The 24,263-nt window shown below is 44.2% G+C and overlaps 1 protein-coding gene across 2 annotated transcripts in view; it reads left to right on the forward strand.

The window, feature by feature from the left end:
- Reck (reversion inducing cysteine rich protein with kazal motifs) overlaps positions 1-24,263 on the forward strand; it is a 79,340-nt gene that overhangs the window by 45,519 nt on the left and 9,558 nt on the right. For both annotated transcript variants that reach the window (XM_006986022.3, XM_016004624.3), the window contains 7 exons: positions 1,042-1,221; positions 4,685-4,897; positions 6,895-7,031; positions 9,111-9,251; positions 11,420-11,608; positions 19,789-19,911; positions 21,481-21,652. In XM_006986022.3, coding sequence (XP_006986084.1) covers positions 1,042-1,221; positions 4,685-4,897; positions 6,895-7,031; positions 9,111-9,251; positions 11,420-11,608; positions 19,789-19,911; positions 21,481-21,652 — 1,155 coding nt within the window. The remainder of the gene's footprint in view (positions 1-1,041; positions 1,222-4,684; positions 4,898-6,894; positions 7,032-9,110; positions 9,252-11,419; positions 11,609-19,788; positions 19,912-21,480; positions 21,653-24,263) is intronic.

A 24,263-nucleotide genomic window follows, 5' to 3' on the forward strand; every position in this document is an offset into this window, starting at 1 on the left:
ACAAATTAAGTTGCTTTGCAGTCATCAAATCCTGAAAATCAGAATGTCTCGTATCAACTGCAGTAGCATGTAGAGATTTGAGGATCTTAAGGAATGTAAGTGGTTCAAACAAACTTTAGTCTGTGCCTCCACCCCCACTTTTCCTGGTTCTAGGGAGTGAAGTAGGATCTTGAGTACCCTGGGCACTCAGTGTTGCATCCCTAACCATTAAAATACTTGTTTAAAATGCTCCTATGGGTAGTATAACTAAAGGAGATTATACCATGTGCTTTACTTTAAGTAAATATTTTTTTAAAAAAAGGAAAATAAGAAAGACATAAGAGAACATAATTGTACTGGAACTAGGGATATACAAAACACCTTAAGGGACCGTAAACTGTAGTATTTAGCTTTCTATCAGTCATGGCGGAGGGGTGGGGGGTTGGATTTTTAATTTTTGAAAATTATTTATTTATTGAAATGTATTTATTACTGGGGTGGGTGGGTGGGCACACATGCCACAGAGTATGTGTGGAGATCAGAGGACAACTTCGTAGTTCATTCTCTCCTTCCACCTTTCTGTGGGTTTGGGGGTCAAACTCAGGTCCTTTACCCACTAGCCATCTCTAAGTCCCATTCTGTCCCATGGATGATTTCTTTCTTAATGTACACATTGGATTGCATTTTTTATTTATGTGGCTGTTTCACCTGCATGTATGTGTGCGAACCACATGCAGCCTGATGCCCTCAGAAGCCAGAGGAGTGTGTTGGGTCCCCTGGACTTAGAGCTACAGACAGTTATGAGCTGCCTCGTGGGTGCTAGGAATCAATCTGGGTCCTCTGGAAGAGCTCTTAATTGATGAGCCACTGCTCCAGCCACGCATGGATGATTTTCAAAAGGTCATTTTTCGTGGAGATTACCTTTTCTGGCTCTAAATTCCAAGAACTAGTTAATTGTACTTTTTTCTTTATGTTCCTGAAGAGAGTTAACAGAGTTGGAATTTTGCAGATCAGATACTCATCAGGCTTCTCTAATGTTATGCATTTATTCTTTTTTTTCAGGGAACTGTGCACGAAACTTTATAGCATGAGCTGGGGAAATACTCAGAGTTGGCAAGAGTTTGACCGCGTCTGTGAATATAATCCGGTGGAGGTGTCCATGTTGACATGTCTAGCTGACGTCAGGGAACCTTGCCAGTTGGGCTGTAGAAACCTTACTTACTGTACGAACTTTAACAACAGGTAGGAAAAAATATTATATGTGAAGATGGAAATATACTATCATGAGCTTACTTATCTTAAGTAAATACCACGTTCTGATATGCCTTTCTGAGGTAAATAAAGCTGTATTTCCTTATTATTTCATCTTGAAATGCTCGGTCCCTTCTCCATGGTCCCTAGAAAGGAAGTATGATTGCAGAGTCTCTTCTACCCTAGAGATGCCTCAAGTCTCTGGAATTTAGAGTGTCGGGCGCCCTCAGTTCTTCTCCCTTCTGACTGGTGGAAACAGTTGACCACAGAACAGATCACTGGACTATGTGAATATGTTCCAGGCTCAGATCTTGGCCCCCTTTCCCCTTACTGACCTTGATACCACAGGATACTCTGATATGAATTGTTTTGTAAGAAATATCTTTAAATTAAGCGAGTGACTCACTGAGCAGAGGCTGATGGTCTACAGAGTGAGTTCCAGGACAGACAGAGTTGCATAGTGAGACTGTCTCAAAAAACAGCAACAAAAAAGGAGGATGATTCTAGTTAATAAGTATATCACATGTGTGAAATTTGATGAGAGAATAGATTTGATGTGTTTACCACAAAAACAAGACAAAGTATTTGTGCTAATATATATTAGTTAGTTTGATTTAGCAACTCCACAATATATACACATTTCAAAACATCATAATGCATGCCATAGAGTTAGCAGCTAAAAGTGCTTTTAAAAAAGAATGTATATGAAAAGGTTAGTCCTACTAAGTATGAATTAAAACTTCTGTGAATACCTCCTGAGACCTATTAGAATGGCTAGATTATAATGCGTAGGATTAAACTCAAGCAAATTTTGTTGTTTTTTTATTTGTTTGAGACAAAGTCTCATATAGCCCAGGTGGGCCTCAAACTAGCTATATATCTAAAAGCATGTGAAGTGTGTGGGATTCTCACTCTTTCATGCTAGGTAAGTAATTTGGATTAAATCTGTGATCTGTCAACTCTATTCTGAAGCATTTATTAACCCAAAAGACATGAAAGCATATGCCCAAGAAAGTCTCTGTGTGCCAGCGTTATTTGTAATCTCACATACTGGGAGATGACCCCAAAACAGTCATCAGGAGAATGAAAAAAATAATAGTAACATACTGTGGTGTTCCAAACAGTGGAGTAGTATACAGAAAGAAGGCAAACTCCTTTTTTGTTTTTACTTTTGTTTTTTGAGACAGAATTTCTCTGTGAAGCTTTGGAGCCTGTCCTGGAACTCACTCTGTAGACCAGGCTGGTCTCGAACTCACAAAGATCCTCCTGGCTCTGCCTCCCGAGTGCTGGGATTAAAGGCATGTGCCACCACACCTGGCGGGAAGGCGGACTCCTAAAACACTCAAATATGAATGGGCTTACATTCAGCTAAGGAAGCCCAGTGCTCTCTCTGCTTCCAGACACATGAAGTCTAAGAATAAGCAAAAGTAGTGTGTGGGGATAAGGACCAGAAAAACAGGGGCACCGAGCAACTTCAGCATGATGGAAATGTCCTGTATTGTACATGGTTCTTGTTTTGGTTTGGGCGGGGGGCGCTGTTTGTTTTTGAGACAGTCTCACTATGTAGCCCTGGCTGTCCCGGAACTCACTTTGTAGATCAGGCTGGCTTCAAACTCACAGAGATCCACCTGCCTCTGCCTCCTGAGCGCTGGGATTAGAGGTGTGTACCAACCAACCACACCCAACTTGTGTAGGGTTTTTAATTACATAACTGGATACAGTCTTCAAACATTGTTGAACTAAATTCCCAATTTATACATTATAATGCATAGGATTAAACTCAAGCAAATTTTTGTTGTTTGTTTGAGACAAAATCTCATATAGCCCAGGCGGGTCTCAAACTAGCTATATATCTAAGTCTGGCCTTGAACTCCTCACCCTCTTGCCTCTACCTCCCAAGTACAGGAATTACAGGGATGCACCATCATGCCTGGCTTTAAAATAGTGTTTTATGTAAATTTAAGAAATTAATTTTTACTCATCCAAAGGTGCTACCAGACACTAAAGAGAAAAACTATAACCTAGCAGAAAATCTATACTACATATGTCTGACAAAGGACATGTCTGTAGTGCATGAAGAACCCTTTCAACTCCTCAGTAATCAAAGTTTCAACTTTTTTTTTTTTTAAATTTCTTTTATGTGTATGAGTGGCCTACCTGTATGAGTACCACGTACATGCACTGCCCTCAGAGGCCTGGATCTGAAGTTACAGATGGTTTTGAGCCACCACATGGGTGCTGGGAACTGAACCTGGGTTCTCTGCAAGAGCAGCCATCTCTCCGGCCCTCAACTTTTTTTTAACATAATTTTTATGGATTCTTTGGGAATTTCACATCATGCACCCTAATTCCACTCCTTTCCTAATCTCTCCCATCTGCCCTTCACCCCTCTCAAAAAAAAATTAAAACCAAACCCAAATAAACAAGCAAGCGAAAATACCCATTCTGCTCCTCGGTCTTCCCTGCCTCTCCACCATATCTCTTCATTTGTCTTAGCGGCGTTGGGAGCCACCGTGTGTCATGGAGTACATCCTTTAGTCCTATCTGCTTTACTAGCAGATGTTCATGGCAATGAGTTACTGGTCTGGTCAAGGCCTCTGGTGTCTGGCACACCATCATCACTGGATCCTCTCTGAAACTCCTCTTGGATATCCCTTGGCACCCCAAGTCATGGAGATCCTGTGGGTATCGTTCCTCGGGACCAGTCCCTTCACATGCTCCAGTAGGTCATAGACAAGATAGATGTTAGGGTACGGCCCTCAGTTTTTTAAAAGGGGCAGAAAAAAGCATTTCACAAAAAGTAACATTTATTAATAGATCGTATCTAACAATAAAAAGGAATAAAATACTTGTATATACAACAACATGGGGGTAAATCTCAAAAAGATTGTGTTTTGATGACTATTCCAGGCCCCCAAAATAGAGTATGAGTTCACTTATATGAAATTCTAGAACAGGCTCGTTTGTGATGGTCTATGTATGAGGAGTGTAGACCATGGGGTGATTCGACAGGGCACACAGGGACTGTTTGGTGTGAGGGAAATGTTCCATTATAGATTTACATGTGTTTCTATGAGCTATACACTTGGCACATCACATCAGATTTATCATCTGTGCATTTTGGGTTGTTTTTATACCTCAATTTTAAAGACACTCATTTATTTTGTGAAATAAAATGAGATGGTCTGGGAATGTTAGTCCTGTCCAAAGCACCTTTAAGTTTTAAACTGCTTCATAAGAACCCGTGTTAAATTAAAACATGCAGTCAGTGTCTTGATGCTAGTCTCCGTGTTGAGTTTCGAACGCTTGAAGCCCAAACCTATGGTGGTGGGTTTTACTCACTCTCTCTCTCTAAGAAAATCAATGTTTCCTGATGTGTGAATTTACCAGGATTTTACTTATTGCATCTATCTAAGAAATAATTTGTCTCCATTCCTTCTGGATTTTTTTCCAGGCCGACAGAACTTTTCAGGAGCTGTAATGCTCAGTCTGACCAGGGAGCCATGAATGACATGAAGCTGTGGGAGAAAGGAAGCATAAAGATGCCCTTCATCAGCATCCCTGTTCTCGATATTAAAAAGTGCCAGCCAGAAATGTGGAAGGCAATCGCGTGTTCCCTGCAGATCAAGCCTTGCCACAGTAAATCCCGAGGAAGCATCATCTGCAAGTAGGTCATCCTGGTCCTCGTGGCTGGTGTGGGCCCAGGCCCTCCCTGGTCCCCAGCAGAGCCTCTCTCGAACTTTCTCCCCTTGCCTGTGCCCCTCCCCCAGGGCAAAGCTTTCCCACTTTCTCCCCTCTTGAAGTCTGCTGCCTGTCTTCTTGCCTGCCCTTCTTGGCTCCCGTCAAATACCACACATTCCTGTGGAGTCTCCCACATTCCTTTGGTTGATACTAACTTATCCATAGTGCAAATTCCCATAGAGCCTTATGTGTACTTTATTATGGAGTCTAGTTTAAGAAACAGTTTCTAAATACCTTCAGCGCACAGTTATGTTTTATACTTTACATTCTTATTACATATATTCATTTGTACATCTGTCACAGAGCGTACGGACATCAGAGGACAACTTGGGGGGAGGGGAGCTAATGTTCAGTGGATCCCAGGGGTTGAATTCAGGTCATCAGCCTTGACAGCAGGCACCTTTATCCAACAAGCCATCTTGCTGGCCCCGTTTTTTATACCTTTAAAAGCACTTTTACATTTAGATACAGTGAGGGAGAACCTGAATGAGTACACCTCGGTGAGAATGTGGTCGCTTCCTGGGTTCAAGCTCAAGTTGTTCTTCAGGCCTGGTGGGCAGTGCCTCTGCCCCGGCTCTCGGGGCTCTGCTGCAGTCTAATTGTGTTCTTGTCTCGGGAACTGACTTCCTGTGCCGCCGCCGCCGTCTGTTTCCTCTCTGCTCGCTGTCCTTTGCAGCTCTGTCGTGTTTTTATTCTTATCCCACACAGTAGACATCTGGTGAATGCCGGAGAGTAGAGAGCTGGTCAGTAGTCGTTAGGTTGTTCCTGGGAAGAACGTGGACCGTGTTCCTTAGGAAATCTAAGACAGTCGAGATGACAGCTGCCTGCTGGGGGAGACCGGTACCAACTCCACCTAAGCTCAGCTGCTCTCCAACAGCGTTTCTAAGGCTGAATCAGTCCTGGGCCCTAAACCCTTCGTGTGTGACTCGGTACCGCCCAGGTCAGATTCACAGGGTCCAGATCAGTTTTATTTTTTTCTTACTCGGTTTAGTTTTGATTTTGGAGTCTTACTGTGTCACTCTAGTTCAGGCTGGCCTTGAACCATGGCAGTCCCCAGCCTCAGCCTTCTGAGCTCTGGCATTACAGACATGATCTGTCATGCCTGGCTTCTGATCAGTTTTCCAGTATGACCCCGACATGACCTCTGAGTAAGGGAGAGAATGAGATGTACCTCTGGGATGACAAGGCAAAGGCTTCAGGAGGAAGGATGTTCTCTAAGAAAACCTTCAACCAAGGAACCAAACCTTTACTCAAGACCAAAGAAAAAATATTAAAGGTTTATTTGTTTTATGGGTAGGAATGTTTTGCCTACATGTATGTATATGCGCCACATGTGTGTCTGGTGCTCACAAAACCGTATACCTCTAGATACATACCTCAGAAGACATTGGATCCCCTAGAACTGGGTTTACAGATGGTTTTGAATCACCAGGAGCTGAACCCATGTCCTCTGCAAAAGCAATAAGAGCTCTTGACCATGGAGCCGTCTTTCCAGCCCCTAGACTAAGAAGAAGTTTAAAGTTGTGAACTATCTGGTTGCTAAAAGCCAAACACCTTAGTGGTGATAACTAAAAAGAGTAAATGAGAAATCGAGGAAAGGAAGCTGCTGACGCAGGACCCTAAGAGTCGGGTGGTCTTTTAGGCGGACTAGCCTAGCTTGGTTTCTTCTTGAAGGTGGTGAAAGCCACACCACGCTGGAACAGTAACTCAATTCTGAACAAGGCCTTTGACCTCAGATTACAGGAAGTTAGGCTTTGAACTTACTGTGCAGCTGAAAATTCAGCAGCCTCACTCCAGCCCAGCTCAGCGAGCTTGGCAGGTGGTGAAAACTTCTCCAGCGAAGGAAGCTTCAGAAACGCAGTGTAAGCAGACGACAGGAGGCGGTGCCGTGAACCCACAATGAGCATGCATTTTTCTTTTAAGATCAGATTGTGTAGAGATACTCAAGAAATGTGGAGACCAGAACAAATTCCCTGAAGACCACACGGCTGAAAGTATTTGTGAGTTCCTGTCCCCTGCGGATGACCTGGAGAACTGCATACCTCTGGATACATACCTCAGTAAGTAGTGTGTGAGTTTGCTTCTCTCCTGGTCTCTGCCCTTGCCCTGCCTTGGATGAGAACCTGTTGTTTGGCGATGCCATCCCCATTAGTTGCTTTTCCTGTTGCTGTGACAGAAATACCCATCCCAAGCATTTTAAGGGAAGAGGGTGTATTTGGCTCCCAGTTGAAGGATACAGGGGCAGCATGGCAGCCAGAGTGTGAGGCAGGAGCGTCTGATGCTGGAAAGCAGAGAGGTGGGTGCCCAGCCCACTTCTTCTTCAGCCCAGGGCTCCAGCTAATGGCTTGTGCTGTCCACCAGGGCAGGTCCAGCCTCACCCAGGCATCCAGAGTTTTGTCTCCTAAGGAATTAGATCCCATCAAGTGGGCACTGTCATTTAAAATCTGTAAGCAGAAGTTGTAGTTTATCTTTCGGAGGAAGTATGAATTATTACCAGTCAGGAATTCTAAGGATCAAAGTGGAAGACAACGTTCTCAGAAATCATTGTTATTTCTCATGATGTGACCAGAAAATGGAATTTCCCCTAGGGAGCTGTCAGTCTTTGTCATCAGGACCTGAACTGGGCCCGGCTTGGACTTATTCACACAATAGAGAAGAAAGAGCTATTCCTTGAGTTCGTAAAGGGAAGTGGAATTTGCTCCATACCTTAGCTTCTTCCTGCCAGAGACTTGTGTCAAGATCTTGGTACCTCACTGAGGGATTCCAGGAGGAGCTCCTGGTCAGCAATGAGACCTATGTAGGGAGGCCATGCACTTAGGTATTAGGAGAAACTCGCATTTGGGCTGCCACCAGGGGGCGGCAGCGCCAGAAGCCGGCTTGCCAGCGGAGCAGCCTGCTCGCTTACCTTCCCCTTATGATTTAGCCAACTGCCAATCACAGCAGATGGAAGCGCAGGAAAGCCCAGAAGCAAGTGGTCCAGGAAGTTTATGGTGGCACCGACACCAGGAATCAGGCTGTTAGCCAGCTGTTCTCCACTCTGCTCGGATCTACTTCCGTACTTTACCGTCACACCGTGGCGGTGGGCGCTTTATCCAGCTTACTCTAGCTGGTAAATGGGAAAAGGGAGGAGGAGCAACTCCTCCTTAGCCTTGGGGGACCCCTATATATATATATTTGTATGGAAATCTAGGATGGGTGATCTTTTTAGCTTCAGGCCCGTGACCACCCTGAATAAAATTAAGGGTCTATTAACAAAAGAGAAGAGAGGGTGGTGAATTTTTAGCTGGCAGTATCTGTTAGGTTCTCTCAAGATAACGAGACCAGTATTGAAAAAAGAGCGTGCTAATTGGGAACCTCTGTGGCCTCGGGAAGAGTGCCTCTTGGGTTCCCAGCAAACCTGTACGGCGTGGTGGGGCCGGGTGAGACGGTAACCGTACAGCGTGGTGAGACGTGCAGCCTCTGCCTCTGCTGAGTCTCAGTCTGAGTGGGGCTGAGGATCCAGGAAGCAAACTGGTGTGTTCATACTCGGATGTGTCATACTCGTAGCTGCGTAGAGCAGTCAGGTCTGTGAGGAAGAAACTGACTGAGCAGCAGGGAACGGAGGGGGCTCTAGTTTGAATAGCAGCGCTCTTAAGTATCTCAAGTGCTCGAAGTGCGGTTCCTCCTTGACAGGACTTCGGAAAGTGAGTAGAATTGTGTTCTGGGGTTCTTGTGGCTGTTACAGATTGCCATTTATTGTTTTTAAAGTGCAAAAGTATCCGTCTGACACATAAATACGAATTTGATCACCACACCCCAAATATGTCTCATCTCTGAACTGCTTCCTACTTACATGAGTTTATCTTATCTCTTCCAGATATTAACCCCTTGTTAGCTTGTCTGTTTTGTCCATTACTGTACCTAGTACCCAGGATCTTCCAAGTGTATTATAGGTATCCTGTTAATGAAGAAATGATTGGGTGTGTTGTGATAAACTGACAAATGATGAAGAAAGCCAGTGTTTACTTAGGGCTTGTCAGAATCAGGCCGTGCTCTATGCCTGTGAGCTCCCCATTTATTCCAGCCATGATGAAGCCAGATAACTTGGAGACTTGGTATTCTTTTAGATTGGTGACACTGATCTGCTTTGGGTTTTTCAGGGCCAAGTGCTTTAGGTAACATCATAGAAGAAGTGACTCATCCCTGTAACCCAAATCCTTGCCCAGCCAATGAGCTCTGTGAAGTGAACCGAAAAGGGTGTCCGTCTGGAGAGCCCTGCCTTCCGTACGCTTGTGTTCAAGGTAAGGGTGGGGCTGGGAGTGTGAGGTGGGCGTGGACATGCTGCTGCTGTTTCCTTGTTGGAGTTGTCACTGGACCCAGGCGACAGGGGCCTTCTCTGTGCTTTCTTTTCCTGTGATGTTGAGCCTTTCCCACGAAAATGTGTTTATTCAAAAACAAAGATTTTTCCTTGTGTCATTTCAATTACAAACTAATGCTGTCAATACGAGTTACAGCGTTCTTGACTACAGAAGAAAAGAGAAACCTGAGCCAATTTCTTGTCCTTCTCTTCCATGCTGTAATGTTTGAAAAACAGACTATCAATTGTCCGTGGTTTTCTTTGCTTCTCTGTAGCGCATGGAGGAATGTCGTGCTCACCATGACATTAATCATCTCTCTAAGGTTAATGTGGGCTGGGGATGTAGCTCTGCAGGAGAGTGTGTGCCTAACGTAGAAAGCCTTGGACTCATTCCCCAGCACCACAAAAACAAAACAACCTAGGTGTGGGGGTGCATGCCTATAATCCCAGTGCTTAGAAGGTAGACGCTAAAGTTCCAGGAGTTCAAGGCTAACCCCAGCTACAGAATGGATTTGAGGCCAATCTGAGTAATGTGAGACTCTATAAAAATAAGAAGATTAATGTTATGTTGAAATGCATACAAATAGCTGGGTGTGGTAGTGCACCCTTTTAATCCCAGCACTCCGGAGGCAGAAGCATGTGGATCTGTGAGTTCGAGGCCAGCCTGGTCTACACAGCGAGTTCCAAGACAGCCAGGGCTACATAGTAAGACCTTGTCTCAAAAAAACAAACAAAACAAAAACAACAACAACAACAACAAAAACCGAACAAACAAAACCATAAGAAATGCGTACACATAATTATTTTGTTTCATATTACATATAGTGGACCACTTGAGGCCCTCGTACGTACAGGGATGTGCTTGACCACTCACCGAGTCACATATTTAGCCCCAGAAAAATGTAGTTCATAGAACTGTGATAGTCTGGATCTCTGCCACTTGTTCTGAATATAGGTGCAGTAACATTGTGATCCTTTTTCATCTATTTCTGTGCTGAATATGTTTATCATGTTAGAATCAACATTTACAAAATCTTACAAGTAAAAAGAAGCAAAAAATGAACAAGTGTGGTGTCTAAAGGACGTCTGCTTGAATAACATGATAGTGTGCCAGTTACCAAGTTGGAATGAGTCTAGCTGAAAGGATGTGGTGGGCTGCTTGACGCCTCAGGGTGGTGTTTTATGTCCATTGACACTGTATTATAGTTTAGCCAGGATTTCCTTTACCAAGAAAGTGGAATACAGTGACAATGGTAATTTCTCTATTACACACTATGTAACATGCAACAGTTCCAAATTGTTTTGCTAAATTTAGAAAGCCCCCCCCCCTTTTTTTTTGAAACAGTCTTTCTCTGTGTAGCTTTGGAGCCTGTCCTGGAACTCACTTGGTAGCCCAGGCTGGCCTCGAACTCACAAAGAACTGCCTGGCTCTGCCTCCCGAGTGCTGGGATTAAAGGCGTGTGCCACCACCGCCCGGCTGTTTGGTTTTTTTTTTGTTGTTGTTGTTGTTTTTTATAAGGTCTCACTATATAGTAGCCCAAGCTATCCTCCTGTCTCAGCTTTCCAAGTTCTGGGATTACAGGTGTATACTACTATGCTTGGCCAAAGCTATGTAGCTTCCTAATGTATTTTGTATTAAACTGTAGCTAACTTTGGGGTACAAGTCCTTAATCACCCATAGAACATGGAATTTTATTTGAGAGGATATATTTTTTTGGTCAGTGAGCAAAAGCAATTCCTTAATTTGGTCAAAATTCTATAACATAATCTTTCAAAAATATTTATTTTTATGTGCTTGAGTGTTTTATCTGTGTCTATATGTGTGTACCATGAGAGCTCAGTACCCAGAGAGGCCAGAATAGGGTGTCCAGTTAACTGGAGTTATAATGGTGTGAGCCACCATGTGGTGCTAGGAATTGAACCTGGGTCCTCTGACAGAGCAGCTGGTGCTCTTAACTGCTGAGCCATCTCTCCAGCTCTGTAACATCCCCCCTCTTAGAATCTTCAATAACTGCACAGTCCTAGAAGACCTCTGTGAAGTGTGTGGAGTGTGAAACATGACATAGAACAACATCATCAGTTCTGTTTTGGTTCGGTTTTATTTTTGTACAGGCTGCAAATTGGGGGAAGCGTCTGACTTCATTGTCCGTCAGGGGACACTGATCCAGGTGCCGTCCTCTGCAGGAGAAGTGGGTTGCTACAAGATCTGTTCCTGTGGGCAGAGTGGCCTCTTGGAAAACTGTATGGAGATGCACTGCATCGACCTCCAGAAGTCTTGTATTGTTGGAGGGAAAAGAAAAAGTGAGTCTGGGGCACACTCGTGTTTGCTCTCATTACAGTTCAAGACTGGTTGTCTGTCTTCACTTTGCACAAAGAATATTAGATGAGTTCTTGCTAAAGAGTACAGCCTGTACATCTTATATTCCAGGACAGTACTTTTCAAACTATGCAGAACACTGTGTGTGTGTGTGTGTGTGTGTGTGTTGTATTTTGTTGGAAACAGGATCTTATTATGTAACCCAGACTAGCCTGAAGCTCACTACATAGCCCAGATTGGCTTTGAACCTGCAGTAATCCTCTGGCCTCTGTCTCCTAAGTGATGGGATTACAGCCAAGCACCACCACAACCAGCCAAGTACTAGGCCCTCTAAAGAGCCCTCTTGGAAGCCTCCTGCTTGTTAACCTCAGTGAACCCTGACTGTGTGCCAAGCATAGCCAAGTCTACCCCGCGTTATCTCTTTTAGTTATCTGAGTTCCTCCTTACGTAGTTACTGCTGTCGTTCCTACCCCCACTTCACAACTGATGCTCAGAGTCACCCTGCTAGGCACTGGGGCTCATGCCTATAATCCCAGGGCTTGGGAGACCGAGAGGATCGCTCTGAGTGTCACCCCAGGTGACAGAGTGAGCTCCAGACCAGCCTGATATGTATACATATGGAAACTTGGATTGGGGGAGGGAACGACCTGGGAACAGTAAAGTTAGGTTCTAGAATATACTGGCCGGACAGTAGTGGCACACACCTTTAATCCCAGCACTCAGGAGGCAGAGGCAGGTGGATCTTTGTGAGTTCGAGCCCAGCCTGGTCTACAAAGCGAGATCCAGGACAGGCACCAAAACTACACGGAGAAACCCTGTCTCGGAAAAAAAAAAAAAAAAGAATACACTGCTGCCTTTTAGACATGAGATCTCTGAGTTCAAGGCCAGCCTGGTCTACATAGCAAGCTCCAAGACAGCCAGGGCTACACAGTGAGACCTTGTCTCAAAGCAAGCATCTTAGATTTCAGTCCCTAGTTATGTATTCAGAAGTCATCATTCAAGAATTGATGTAGCACAAGGAAGGCTGAGGCAGAGAGACACTGGCAGCTGCCGCCATGAGTACCAACATGTAAGATAATGGTAAGCCATGAGCCAAGTGGCAAGGTATAGATTTATATATTTAATGGCTTAATTTAAGATATAAGAACAGATATAGGCCCAGCGGCCCACAGATGTAGACAGGCCCGGCGGCGGCGGAGACAAGCAGATGCAGGTAGGTCCGCAGCAGCAGCCCGCAAAGGTAGACGGGACCAGCGGCAGCCCGCAGAGGTAGATGGCCCGCCGGCAGAGACAAGCAGACACAGGTAGGCAGCGGGCAGAGACATACAGGCCCGGCGGCAGCTGGCGGCAGCTGGCAGACACATATAGGCCCGGCAGCGGCCCGCAGAGGCAGACAGACTCGGCGGCAGCTGACAGGGACATACAGGCCCAGCGCAGACTGTAGAGGTAGACAGGCCCGGCGACGGAGACAAGCAGACACAGCTTGGAACAGGGACGCCTCTAACCCCAACACCCGGGGAAGAAGCTAGCTCCGTGGGACGGAACCAGAATGAATCTGAACACTCCGTCTCAGGACAACCCAGGGCCCAGCTGCTGATCCTGTGAAACCCAACAACTTGGAGGTGTTGGTGAGACTACCCTGCTCAGCTGAAACCCATCTGGGAGAGGATTCAGATGCCTACAGTTTGAAGTCTGAAGAAACAAGATCAGCTGAGGAGTTGACAGATGAACAAAACGTGACCTAGGAACACAGAAGAAGGCGCTGCCCAGCCACCAAACCAGATCACAAGAAACATAAGTATATACTTCTCCGACTGAGATCAGCTGCCCCTGAAGAAATAGCCCAATAGCACCAATTTAACCAAGAACTCCTACTAAACCAAGACTAAAAATTAGAACAAGAGAGGCACTCTCAACACAGACACTACCTGCACCGCACAGAGGAAGAGATGAGTAGACGCCAGTGCAAAAATACAGGCAACAACATAAAGACCTATATGGCAACATCAGAACCTAGTGATTCTACACCTGCAAGACCTGAACATACCAAGACAAAAGAAACAGAAGAAATCAACCCTAAAAATGACTTTGAGAAGATGATAGAGGCCCTTAAAGAAGAAATAAAACATTCCCTCAAAGAGGAAATAAAAACTTTTCTTAAAGAGGAAATGAAAAACTCCCTTAAAGAGAAAATAAAAACTTCCCTTAAAGAGGAAATGAAAAACTCCATTAAAGAGGAAATAAAAACTTCCCTTAAAGAGGAAATGAAAAACTCTATTAAAGAGGAAATAAAAAAACTCCCTTAAAGAAATGGAAGAAAAAATGAACAAAAAATGGGAAGAAATCAAAGAAAGCCAAGAAAAAGCAATTAAACAGATGAAAGAAACATTCCAAGAACTGAAAAATGAATTTGAGACAATAAAGAAAACACATGCTGAGGGAATGCTGGAAACAGAAATCCTGACTAAACAAACAGGAACTATAGAAACAAGCATAACCGACAGATTGCACAAGATGGAACAGAGAATCTCTGGCACTGAAGACACAATAGATAAAATAGATTCGTCAGTCAAAGAAACACTAAAGACAAAAAAGTCATAACACAAAACGTCCAGGAAATTTGGGACACCATGAAAAGACCAAACTAAGAATAATAGGGATAGAAGAAGGAGAAGAATACCAACTCAAAGGCACAGAAAATATATTCAACAAAATCATAGAAGAAAACTTTCCTAACCTAAAGAACGAAATACCTATGAAGATACAAGAAGCTTACAGAACACTGAATAGGCTGGATCCAAAAAAAGGTCCCCTCGCCACATAATAATCAAAACACTAAACACACAGAACAAAGAAAAAATATTAAGAGCCGCAAAGAAAAAAGACCAAGTAACATATAAAGGCAAACCCATCAGAATAACACCAGACTACTCAATAGAGACTATGAAAGCTAGAAGATCATGGACAAATCTCATGCAGACACTAAGAGACCACGGATGCCAACCCAGACTATTATACCCAGCAAAACTCTCAATCACCATAGGCGGAGTAAACAAAATATTCCAGGATAAAACCAGATTTAATCAATACCTGTCCACAAACCCAGCCCTACAGAAAGCACTAGAAGGGAAAATCCAACCCAAAGAAGCTAAACACATCCATGAAAAATCAAGCAATAGATAATCCCACACCAACATACACCACAGAAGGACAATACAACACAACCACAAAAAATAACAGGAATTAACAATCACTGGTCATTAATATCCATCAATATCAATGGTCTCAACTCACCTATAAAAAGACACAGGCTAACAGAATGGATAAAAAAACAGGACCCATCCATCTGCTGCATACAAGAAACACACCTTAACTTCAAAGACAGACACTACCTCAGAGTAAAGGGCTGGGAAAAGGTTTTCCAAGCAAATGGACCTAAGAAACAAGCTGGTGTAGCTATCCTAATATCTAATAAAATAGACTTCAAACTAAAATCAATCAAAAGAGATCAGGATGGACATTACATATTTATCATGGGAAAAATCCACCAAGATGAAGTCTCGATTCTAAACATTTATGCTCCAAATACAAAAGCACCCACATTCATAAAAGAAACACTACTAAAGTTTAAAACGCACATCAAACCCCACACATTAGTAGTGGGAGATTTTAACACACCACTCTCACCAAAAGACAGATCTACCAGACTGAAACTTAACAAAGAAATAAAGGACCTAACAGATGTTATGACTCAAATGGACCTAATAGATATCTACAGAACATTCCATCCTAACACAAAAGAATATACCTTCTTCTCAGCACCCCATGGAACCTTCTCAAAAATTGACCACATGCTTGGACACAAAACAAATCTCAACAGATACAACAGATACAAAAAAATTGGAATAACCTCCTGTATCTTATCAGACCACCATGCCTTAAAGTTAGACCTCAACAACAACAAAAATTATAGAAAACCCACAAACTCATGGAAACTGAATAATGCCCACCTGAAACATCAATGGGTCAAGGAAGAAATAAAGAAAGAAATTAAAGATTCCCTAGAATTCAATGAAAATGAAAGTACAATATACCCAAACTTATGGGATACTATGAAAGCAGTGCTAAGAGGAAAATTCATAGCTCTAAATGCACACATAAAGAAGATGGAGCAATCCCATACCAATGAATTAACAGCACAACTGAAAGCTCTAGAACAAAAAGAAACAAATTCACCCAGGAGAAATAGATGCCAGGAAATAATCAAATTGAGGGCTGAAATCAACGAAATAGAAAACAAGAGAACAATACAAAAAATCAATGAAACAAAGAGTTGGTTCTTTGAAAAAATCAACAAGATAGACAAACCCCTCGCCAAATTAACCAAAAGGCAAAGGGAGAGCACCCAAATTCACAAAATCAGAAATGAAAAGGGAGACATAACAACAGACAATGAGGAAATCCAGAGAATCATCAGATCATACTTCAAAAACCTGTACTACACAAAAATGGAAAACCAGGAAGAAATGGACAATTTTCTGGATAAATACCACATACCAAAATTAAATCAAGACCAGATAAACCATTTAAATAGACCAATAACCCCTAAAGAAATAGAAACAGTCATCAAAAGTCTCCCAACCAAAAAAAGCCCAGGACCAGATGGTTTCAGTGCAGAATTCTACCAGACTTTCAAAGAAGAACTAATACCAATACTCTTCAAAGTATTCCACACAATAGAAACAGAAGGAACACTACCAAACTCTTTTTATGAGGCTACAATTACCCTGATACCCAAACCACACAAAGATGCAACAAAGAAAGAGAACTACAGACCAATCTCCTTCATGAACATTGATGCAAAAATACTCAACAAAATATTGGCAAACCGAATCCAAGAATACATCAAAACAGTCATCCATCACGACCAAGTAGGATTCATCCCAGGGATGCAAGGATGGTTCAACATATGAAAATCAGTCAATGTAATACACCATATAAACAAACTGAAAGAAAAAAACCACATGATCATCTCCTTAGATGCTGAAAAAGCCTTTGACAAAATCCAACACCCCTTCATGATAAAGGTCTTGGAAAGATCAGGAATACAAGGAACATTTCTAAACATAATAAAAGCAATTTATAGCAAGCCAACAGCAAACATCAAATTAAATGGAGAGAAACTCAAAGCGATACCACTAAATTCAGGAACAAGACAAGGCTGTCCACTCTCCCCATATTTATTCAATATAGTACTAGAAGTTCTGGCTAGAGCAATAAGACAACAAAAGGAGATCAAAGGGATACAAATTGGCAAGGAAGAAGTCAAGCCTTCACTATTTGCAAATGATATGATAGTATACATAAGTGACCCCAAAAACTCTACCAGGGAACTCCTACAGCTGATAAACTCCTTCAGTAAAGTGGCAGGATACAAGATCAACTCAAAAAAATCAGTAGCCCTCCTATACACAAATGATAAAGGGCTGAGAAAGAATTCATAGAAATATCACCCTTTACAATAGCCACAAATAATATAAAATACCTTGGGATAGCACTAACTAAACAAGTGAAGGACCTTTTTGATAAGAACTTTAAATCTCTAAAGAAAGAAATTGAAGAAGATATCAGAAAATGGAAGGATCTCCCATGCTCATGGATAGGTAGGATTAACATAGTAAAAATGGCAATCTTACCAAAAGCAATCTACAGATTCAATGCAATCCCCATCAAAATCCCAACACAATTCTTCACAGACTTGGAAAGAAAAATACTCAACTTCATATGGAAAAACAAAAGACCCAGGATAGCTAAAAGAATCCTATACAATAAAGCAACCTTTGGAGGCATCACCATCCCTGACCTCAAACTCTACTATAGAGCTATAGTAATAAAAACAGCTTGGTACTGGTATAAAAACCAACATATGGACCAATGGAATCGAATTGAAGACCCTGACATTAACCCATGCACATATGAACACCTGGTTTTTGACAAAGGAGCCAAAACTATACAATGGAAAAAAGAAAGTATCTTCATATGGTGCTGGCATACCTGGATGTCAATATGTAAAAGATTACAAATAGATCCATATCTGTCACCATGCACAAAACTCAAGTCCAAGTGGATCAAAGACCTGAACATAAATCCAGTTACACTAAACTTAATAGAAAAGAAAGTAGGAAGCACTCTTGAACGCATTGGCACCGGAGACCATTTCCTAAATAAAACACCGACAGCACAGACCCTGAGCACAACCATTAATAAATGGGACCTCTCGAAACTGAGAAGCTTTTGCAGGGCAAAAGACACAGTCAATAAGACAAAAAGACAGCCAACAGAATGGGAAAAGATCTTCACCAACCCCACATCCGACAGAGGATTGATCTCCACAGTATATAAAGAACTCAAGAAACTAGACATCAAAATACTGAACAGTCCAATTAAAAAATGGGCTAAAGAGCTAAACAGAGAAGTCTCAAAACAAGAACTACAAATGGCTGAAAGACATTTAAAGAAATGCTCAACATCCTTAATCATCAGAGAAATGCAAATCAAAACGACTCTGAGATACCACCTTACACCTGTCAGAATGGCTACGATCAAAAACACCAATGACAGTCAATGTTGGAGAGGATGTGGAGCAAAGGGAACACTCCTCCACTGTTGGTGGGAATGTAAACTTGTACAACCACTGTGGAAATCAGTATGGCAGTTTCTCAGAAAATTAGGAATCAAACTACCTCAAGACCCAGCCATCCCACTCTTGGGCATATACCCAGGGAATGCTGATTCATACCATAAAGATACATGCTCAGCTATGTTCATAGCAGCACTATTTGTAATAGCCAGAACCTGGAAACAACCTAGATGCCCGTCAACAGAAGAATGGATGGAAAAAATGTGGTACATATACACAATGGAGTACTACTCAGCAGAGAAAAACAATGAAAGCATGAAATTTGCAGGCAAATGGATGGAACTAGAAAAAATCATCCTGAGTGAGGTTACCCAAACCCAGAAAGACAGTCATGGTATATACTCACTCATAAGTGGATTCTAGATATAAAATAAAGAACAATCAGACCACAACCCATAGAACCATGGAGGCTATATATATAGCATGGAGGTCCCTAGGACGACTGTGGCTTATAATAAATTTCAGTTTTACTCAATTATTAAAAAAAAATAGCCAAATGAATGGAAACACATGAACTATGAACCAAAGGCTGAGGGGCCCCCAGCTGGATCAGGCCCTCTGAATAGGTGAGACAGTTGATTGGCTTGATCAGTTTGGGAGGCATCTAGGCAGTGGGATCAAGTCCTGTGCTCATTGCATGAGATGGCTGTTTGAAACCTGGAGCTTATATGCAGGGACACTTGGCTCAGTCTGGGAGGAGGGGACTGGACCTGCCTGGACTGAGTCTACCAGGTTGATCGCAGTCCTCGGGGGAGGATTTGCCCTGGAGGAGGTGGGAATGGGGGGTCGACTGGGGGGAAGAGGAGGGAGTGGGAGGGGGGAGAATAGGGGAACCCGTGGCTGATATGTAGAACTGAATGGAATTGTAAAATAAAAATAAAAAAAAAAGATATCCCACAGCAAAAAAAAAAAAAAAAAGAATTGATGTAAAACTTTTTGAGGGGCTTGAGGGATGGTTCATTTGGCAAAGCACTTTGAGAACACCTAAATTTGATTTCCCTATGACCCACGTAAAAATGCTGGGCACAGTGGTGCACACTTGTAGTCCCAGTGCTGGGGAGGCAGGAACCAACTCGGAAAAATCATGCTCTGACATGCGCAGTCACACTGAGACACACATGTGCCCCCCACACACACATGTGCGTGCACACACAGTAGTAATAGACTTTACATTTTTTACACTCTCAAACAAATTTATGTTGTTTTTTAGTGTGTATGTGTCTGTGTCTGTGTGTGTCTGTGTGTGTGTGTGTGTGTCTGTGTCTGTGTGTGTCTGTGTCTGCGCCACAGCGTATCTGTGGATGTCAGAGAACAAGCTGGGGGAATGAGTTCTCTCCTTCCACCGTGTGGGTCCTGAGGCTTGGATTCAGGCTTGTCGGCAAACATCTTTACCCACAGAGCCATCTCACATTGCAGTAGTCTGTTTCTTAGTTCATAGTATAATTGGGGTTTTCTTTCTTTCAGGTCATGGAACATCCTTCAATATTGACTGCAACGTCTGTTCTTGTTTTGCTGGCAATTTAGTGTGTTCCACCCGTCTCTGCCTCAGCGAGCACAGTTCCGACGGTGACCGTCGCACCTTCACAGGTAGCCATGGCCCCCAGAGCCCCTCCTCCAGGGGCTCTTATTCCCTGCCCTCACGTTCTCTTGTAGGCAGGGCAGGGATTGCCCTGACTGCAAGTGTGCATAGTAACATCGGTATCAAATCTGAGCGCAAGATGCCTTCCTCTGGCTCTCCGCTCCTGTCTGCAGAGGAGCCCACGTGCAGTCCTACTGAGGTAGTCTAGGGTGTCGGTGTACCTCTAGGCTTGTTTCTCATCAGGCTCTTTCTCAGCCTTCTTCATCCGCTGATTGCATAGGCTCCCACAAACAAAACCAGGTCCCGCTTTCTTGACTTCACAAACTTGAGGATGGCGTGTTATGCGGCCACCAGCACCTGCAGGTGCAAACCTTGGTGAGAGGATGGGACCTTTTCTCCCGCAAAGCTGCGGTTGCCAGTGGCAATGGCACTGTCCAGTGCTGTCTCTTGGTGTCCGCTCTTTCCCAGAACTGAAATAACCTTGGTTCCCAGTAAAATGGCGTTGGTATTGGGTAGCTCATTCTCACCAATTGGGTCCCCATTCTCACCAATGCAGTGGCTACTTGATTCCTCCTCTGGGGTTGACAGAACACTGGGGTGAAGGACAAGAAGAGGACTTACTAACCTTGTGGCCGCCCCTCAGAAAGAAGTGAAAAGGGGGAAACCCTGCAGAACAGTGGGATAACAGAAGTAGACATGCAGTGCCTTCCCCGGTGCCGTGGGCCCCGCCCTCCCCGGTGCCGTGAGCCCCGCCCTCCCGGTGCCGTGAGCCCCGCCCTCCCCGGTGCCGTGAGCCCCGCCCTCCCCGGTGCCGTGGGCTCCGCCCTCCCCGGTGCCGTGAGCACTGGGGCCGTCTTACTCCTCCAGCCCTGTCAGCAGCACGTGAGGAGTCCCGTTTGTCTGCTGTCTTCTGACGGGGCCATTCCTTCTGTTTAGCTGGCCCAAAACTGTACCATATTTTTTGTGACTTAGTGTCCCAGTCCAAACACTTGGAGAGAAGCAGTCACAAAAGTTTGTGTTGTTTTGGTATTAACATTCAGGAAATCCCCAAGCTAGACTTCAGTTACCTGATTTCCAGATGTGATGTGGCAGATCAGGGCAGTGAGTTTTTTCATTCCTGCCTATAGCCTCTTTCTATGTGGGTCAGTGTCTGGAGACTCCCAGTAAGTAGCCATGAAAAGGACAAAGGAATGCCATCTTGCAGAGAGAGAGAGAGAACTTTTCAAAGCTTTGCTCTCTTTAAAATCTCTATCAGAACCAGATAGGGCGGCATACACCTTAAACCCCAGTACTGGGGAGGCAGAGGCAGGTGGATGTCTGAGTTCGAGGCCAGTCTGGTCTACATAGCAAGTTCCAGGTCAGCCAAGGCTACAACATGGTGAGACCCTGTCTTTAAAATATATATATATATAAATAAAATACAAATCCATGTCAGGGATTGTGGTTTGTCTTGGTTTTGTTTTTGTCTTTTCCTTAGTTATTATCAGTTCCATTTTAACATGATTTGTTATGGTTTGTCTTCATCAGGACATGGAAGGGAATGTATGTTTTCATTTGAGGCTGTTTCCTCCCTTCAGGTCTGCCCTGTAACTGTGCAGATCAGTTTGTCCCTGTGTGTGCCCAGAATGGACGCACCTACCCCAGTGCCTGCATCGCCCGCTGTGTGGGTCTCCAAGACCACCAGTTTGAGTTTGGACCTTGTGTCTCCAAGGATCCCTGTAATCCTAACCTCTGCCCAAAAAGCCAAAGGTAAGTTCAGTGCTACTTATTTATTCAGCCAAAGACTAGTGCTATCAAGGCTCTGCTGTGCCTGCCCCACAGGATGGGAATACAGTAGTCTGGCGCGTGTCTGTAGTCCCAGCACTTGGGGCACTGAAGCTGGAGGATTCTGGGTTCGTGGTCGTACTGTGCTGCATGCTGAGATGTCTCAAGAAAACTTTCTCTCTGTCCTGACTAGTGTGGAGTCTGGAGAGAAAGACTTGCATAGAACTCCCTGGCTGCATGATTTTGAGTGCAGATCGAGAGCAATTAATGCAGCTGGGGAGGGCAGGGCCTCAGAGGTGCTGAACATGACACTCAGCTGCATCCGTGACCAGCAGGGGTGGGGCTAGGGAGGAAAGCTGGTGTGGTGATGGGCAGATGGCACCCGGAGCAGAACTGTGTGCTGGGAGCTGCAGGGGCTCTATAATGCTGAAACAGTAAGGTGCGGCAGGCAGCAAGGGAGGTGAGAGAAGTGGGTGCGTTCTTATTAGCGTCATGGCATCTTCTACTAGAGCAGTCATTGTAGGAATCAGACCTGAGGATCTCACCAAGTGCAGCTTCAGCATTATTTGATCTGGACTCCCTCCTCTGTAGTCTCACCAAGCCAGATGACAGTGGCCTGGCCTTGATGGTGCTGCAGTGCGTGTGGTGGTCCCCATGCAAGTGTGGCTGGACCTGGAGTGTTCACCTCTGAGACGTGAGCGTCTGTGTCCCAGAGTCACAGCTCGCTCCTGATGAAGGGGTCTGTGCAGGAAATTGTTTCTTCGTCTTGAAAACTGGCACAGAATAAGGGGGGATTTGCTGATGTAGTGAAGTGGCCAAGAGTCAGCCACATGTCTGTTGAAGGTCCGTGTTCTGGTTTCACTACTGTTGCTGTGATAAAGCACCCTGAACACAAAAGTGACTGAGAAGAAAAGGTTTGGCTCAGAGTTCCAGGTTACAGTCCGTTCCTGCCAGGAAAGAGGGCAGGGTCTTAAAGCACCAACCCGCAGGCAAGAGCGGAGGGAATAACGTCCGTCCACACTGCCGCTTGCTGCTCCTTAGCTCCATATACTGCTCAGGCCGTGAGATGGTGCTGCCCACACTCAGGGCTGGCCTTTCCACCGTAACAAGTTACCACAGTCTCCGCAGACATGACCACAGGCCAACACGATCTAGGTCATTCCTCTTCCGGGGGATTCCTGATTGTGTCAGGTTGTCAGTAAAGCCAGCATCACACCCAGACAACAGAAACAAAATCCAGAGTTTATGGGCTGATATCCTGAATAAGGTGGTCTTGCTACATCTCCAAAGTAGAGAGGCCTTTCTGGATAGATTGCCCATATAAAAGAAAAATTTGAAAAATTCAGCTACATGAAAAACCACATTTGGGGGTGGGGCGTGGTAACAAATGACAAATTGGGAAGAATATCATAGAGAAAGCCCTGACAAATCAGTGTGAAGAATGTCATCTTACTGTGGAAACTGGTGAGCAATAACAGCTTCATAGAAAAAAAACGGGCCGGGCAGTGGTGGCGCACGCCTTTAATCCCAGCACTCAGGAGGCAGAGGCAGGCGGATCTCTGTGAGTTCGAGGCCAGCCTGGTCTACCAAGTGAGTTCCAGGAGAGGCGCAAAGCTACACAGGAGAAACCCTGTCTCGAAAAAACCAAAAAAAAAAAAAAAAACGGGTCAAGGAAATAAACCCGGAAAAAGATAGAAGTGGTTCTTGAACATTTAGGGCTTGGTGGTTTGAATAGGAATGGCCCCCTAGATCCTGTGGTTGAATGCTTGGCCCATAGGGAGGGGCACTGTTTGGAGGTGTGGCCTTGCTGGAGGAAGTGTGTCACTGCGGGGGTGGGCTTTGAGGTCTCATATGCTCAAGCTACACCCAGTTCACAGTCCCCTCTCTATTGGTGTAATTATTAAGGCCACTCCACATAGTTAAAAGGGAGGTTTATTTAGTGGCATAACTTACAAATGAAGGGATAGGTAGGTTGCAGAGTCTGGGAAAGACGCAGCAGTCCGGTGGTGTTCTCTGGAGAACTCTGCTCCGTCTACCTCTAGCCACATCCATCCCACTGTCTAGAGCTCAGTGTCGCTTGGCCTCAGCCAGCTGCCAGGGAGACCAAAGAATACAATCTAGATTTATAATCCAGAGACGATGACTAAGTGAATTCTGTGAGCATACAGCCAGTTAGCACCAACTTGTAATCTTCTTCCTCATATTGCCAGAAATGTAAATTAAATTAAAACTGGAATTGTGTGCCACTTTGCATCTACTGGATTGGCAAAGACCAGAAGTTGCTAACATAAATTTAGGAAACATGCTGTTATATAAGAGGGGCTGGAAGAGGGGTTAGTACATCTTCTTTGGGGGGCAATTTGGCCCAAAGCTGTTTTGTTGTTATTTGAAAATTTTATGTGGATGAGTGTTTTGCCTACATGAATGTCCATGTACCATGTGCATACGATGCCCTCAGGTGCCAGAGGAAGGCATCAGATCTGGAACTGGAGTTACAGGCAGTTGTGAGCTGCCATGACGGTGCTGGGAATTGAACCTGGGTCCTCTGAAGAGATGTCTCTCAGCCTCTGAGCCAGTTTTCAATGCACAAACCGGA

This window comes from Peromyscus maniculatus, chromosome 2 (assembly GCF_049852395.1).
Source record: "Peromyscus maniculatus bairdii isolate BWxNUB_F1_BW_parent chromosome 2, HU_Pman_BW_mat_3.1, whole genome shotgun sequence".
NCBI lineage: Eukaryota > Metazoa > Chordata > Mammalia > Rodentia > Cricetidae > Peromyscus > Peromyscus maniculatus.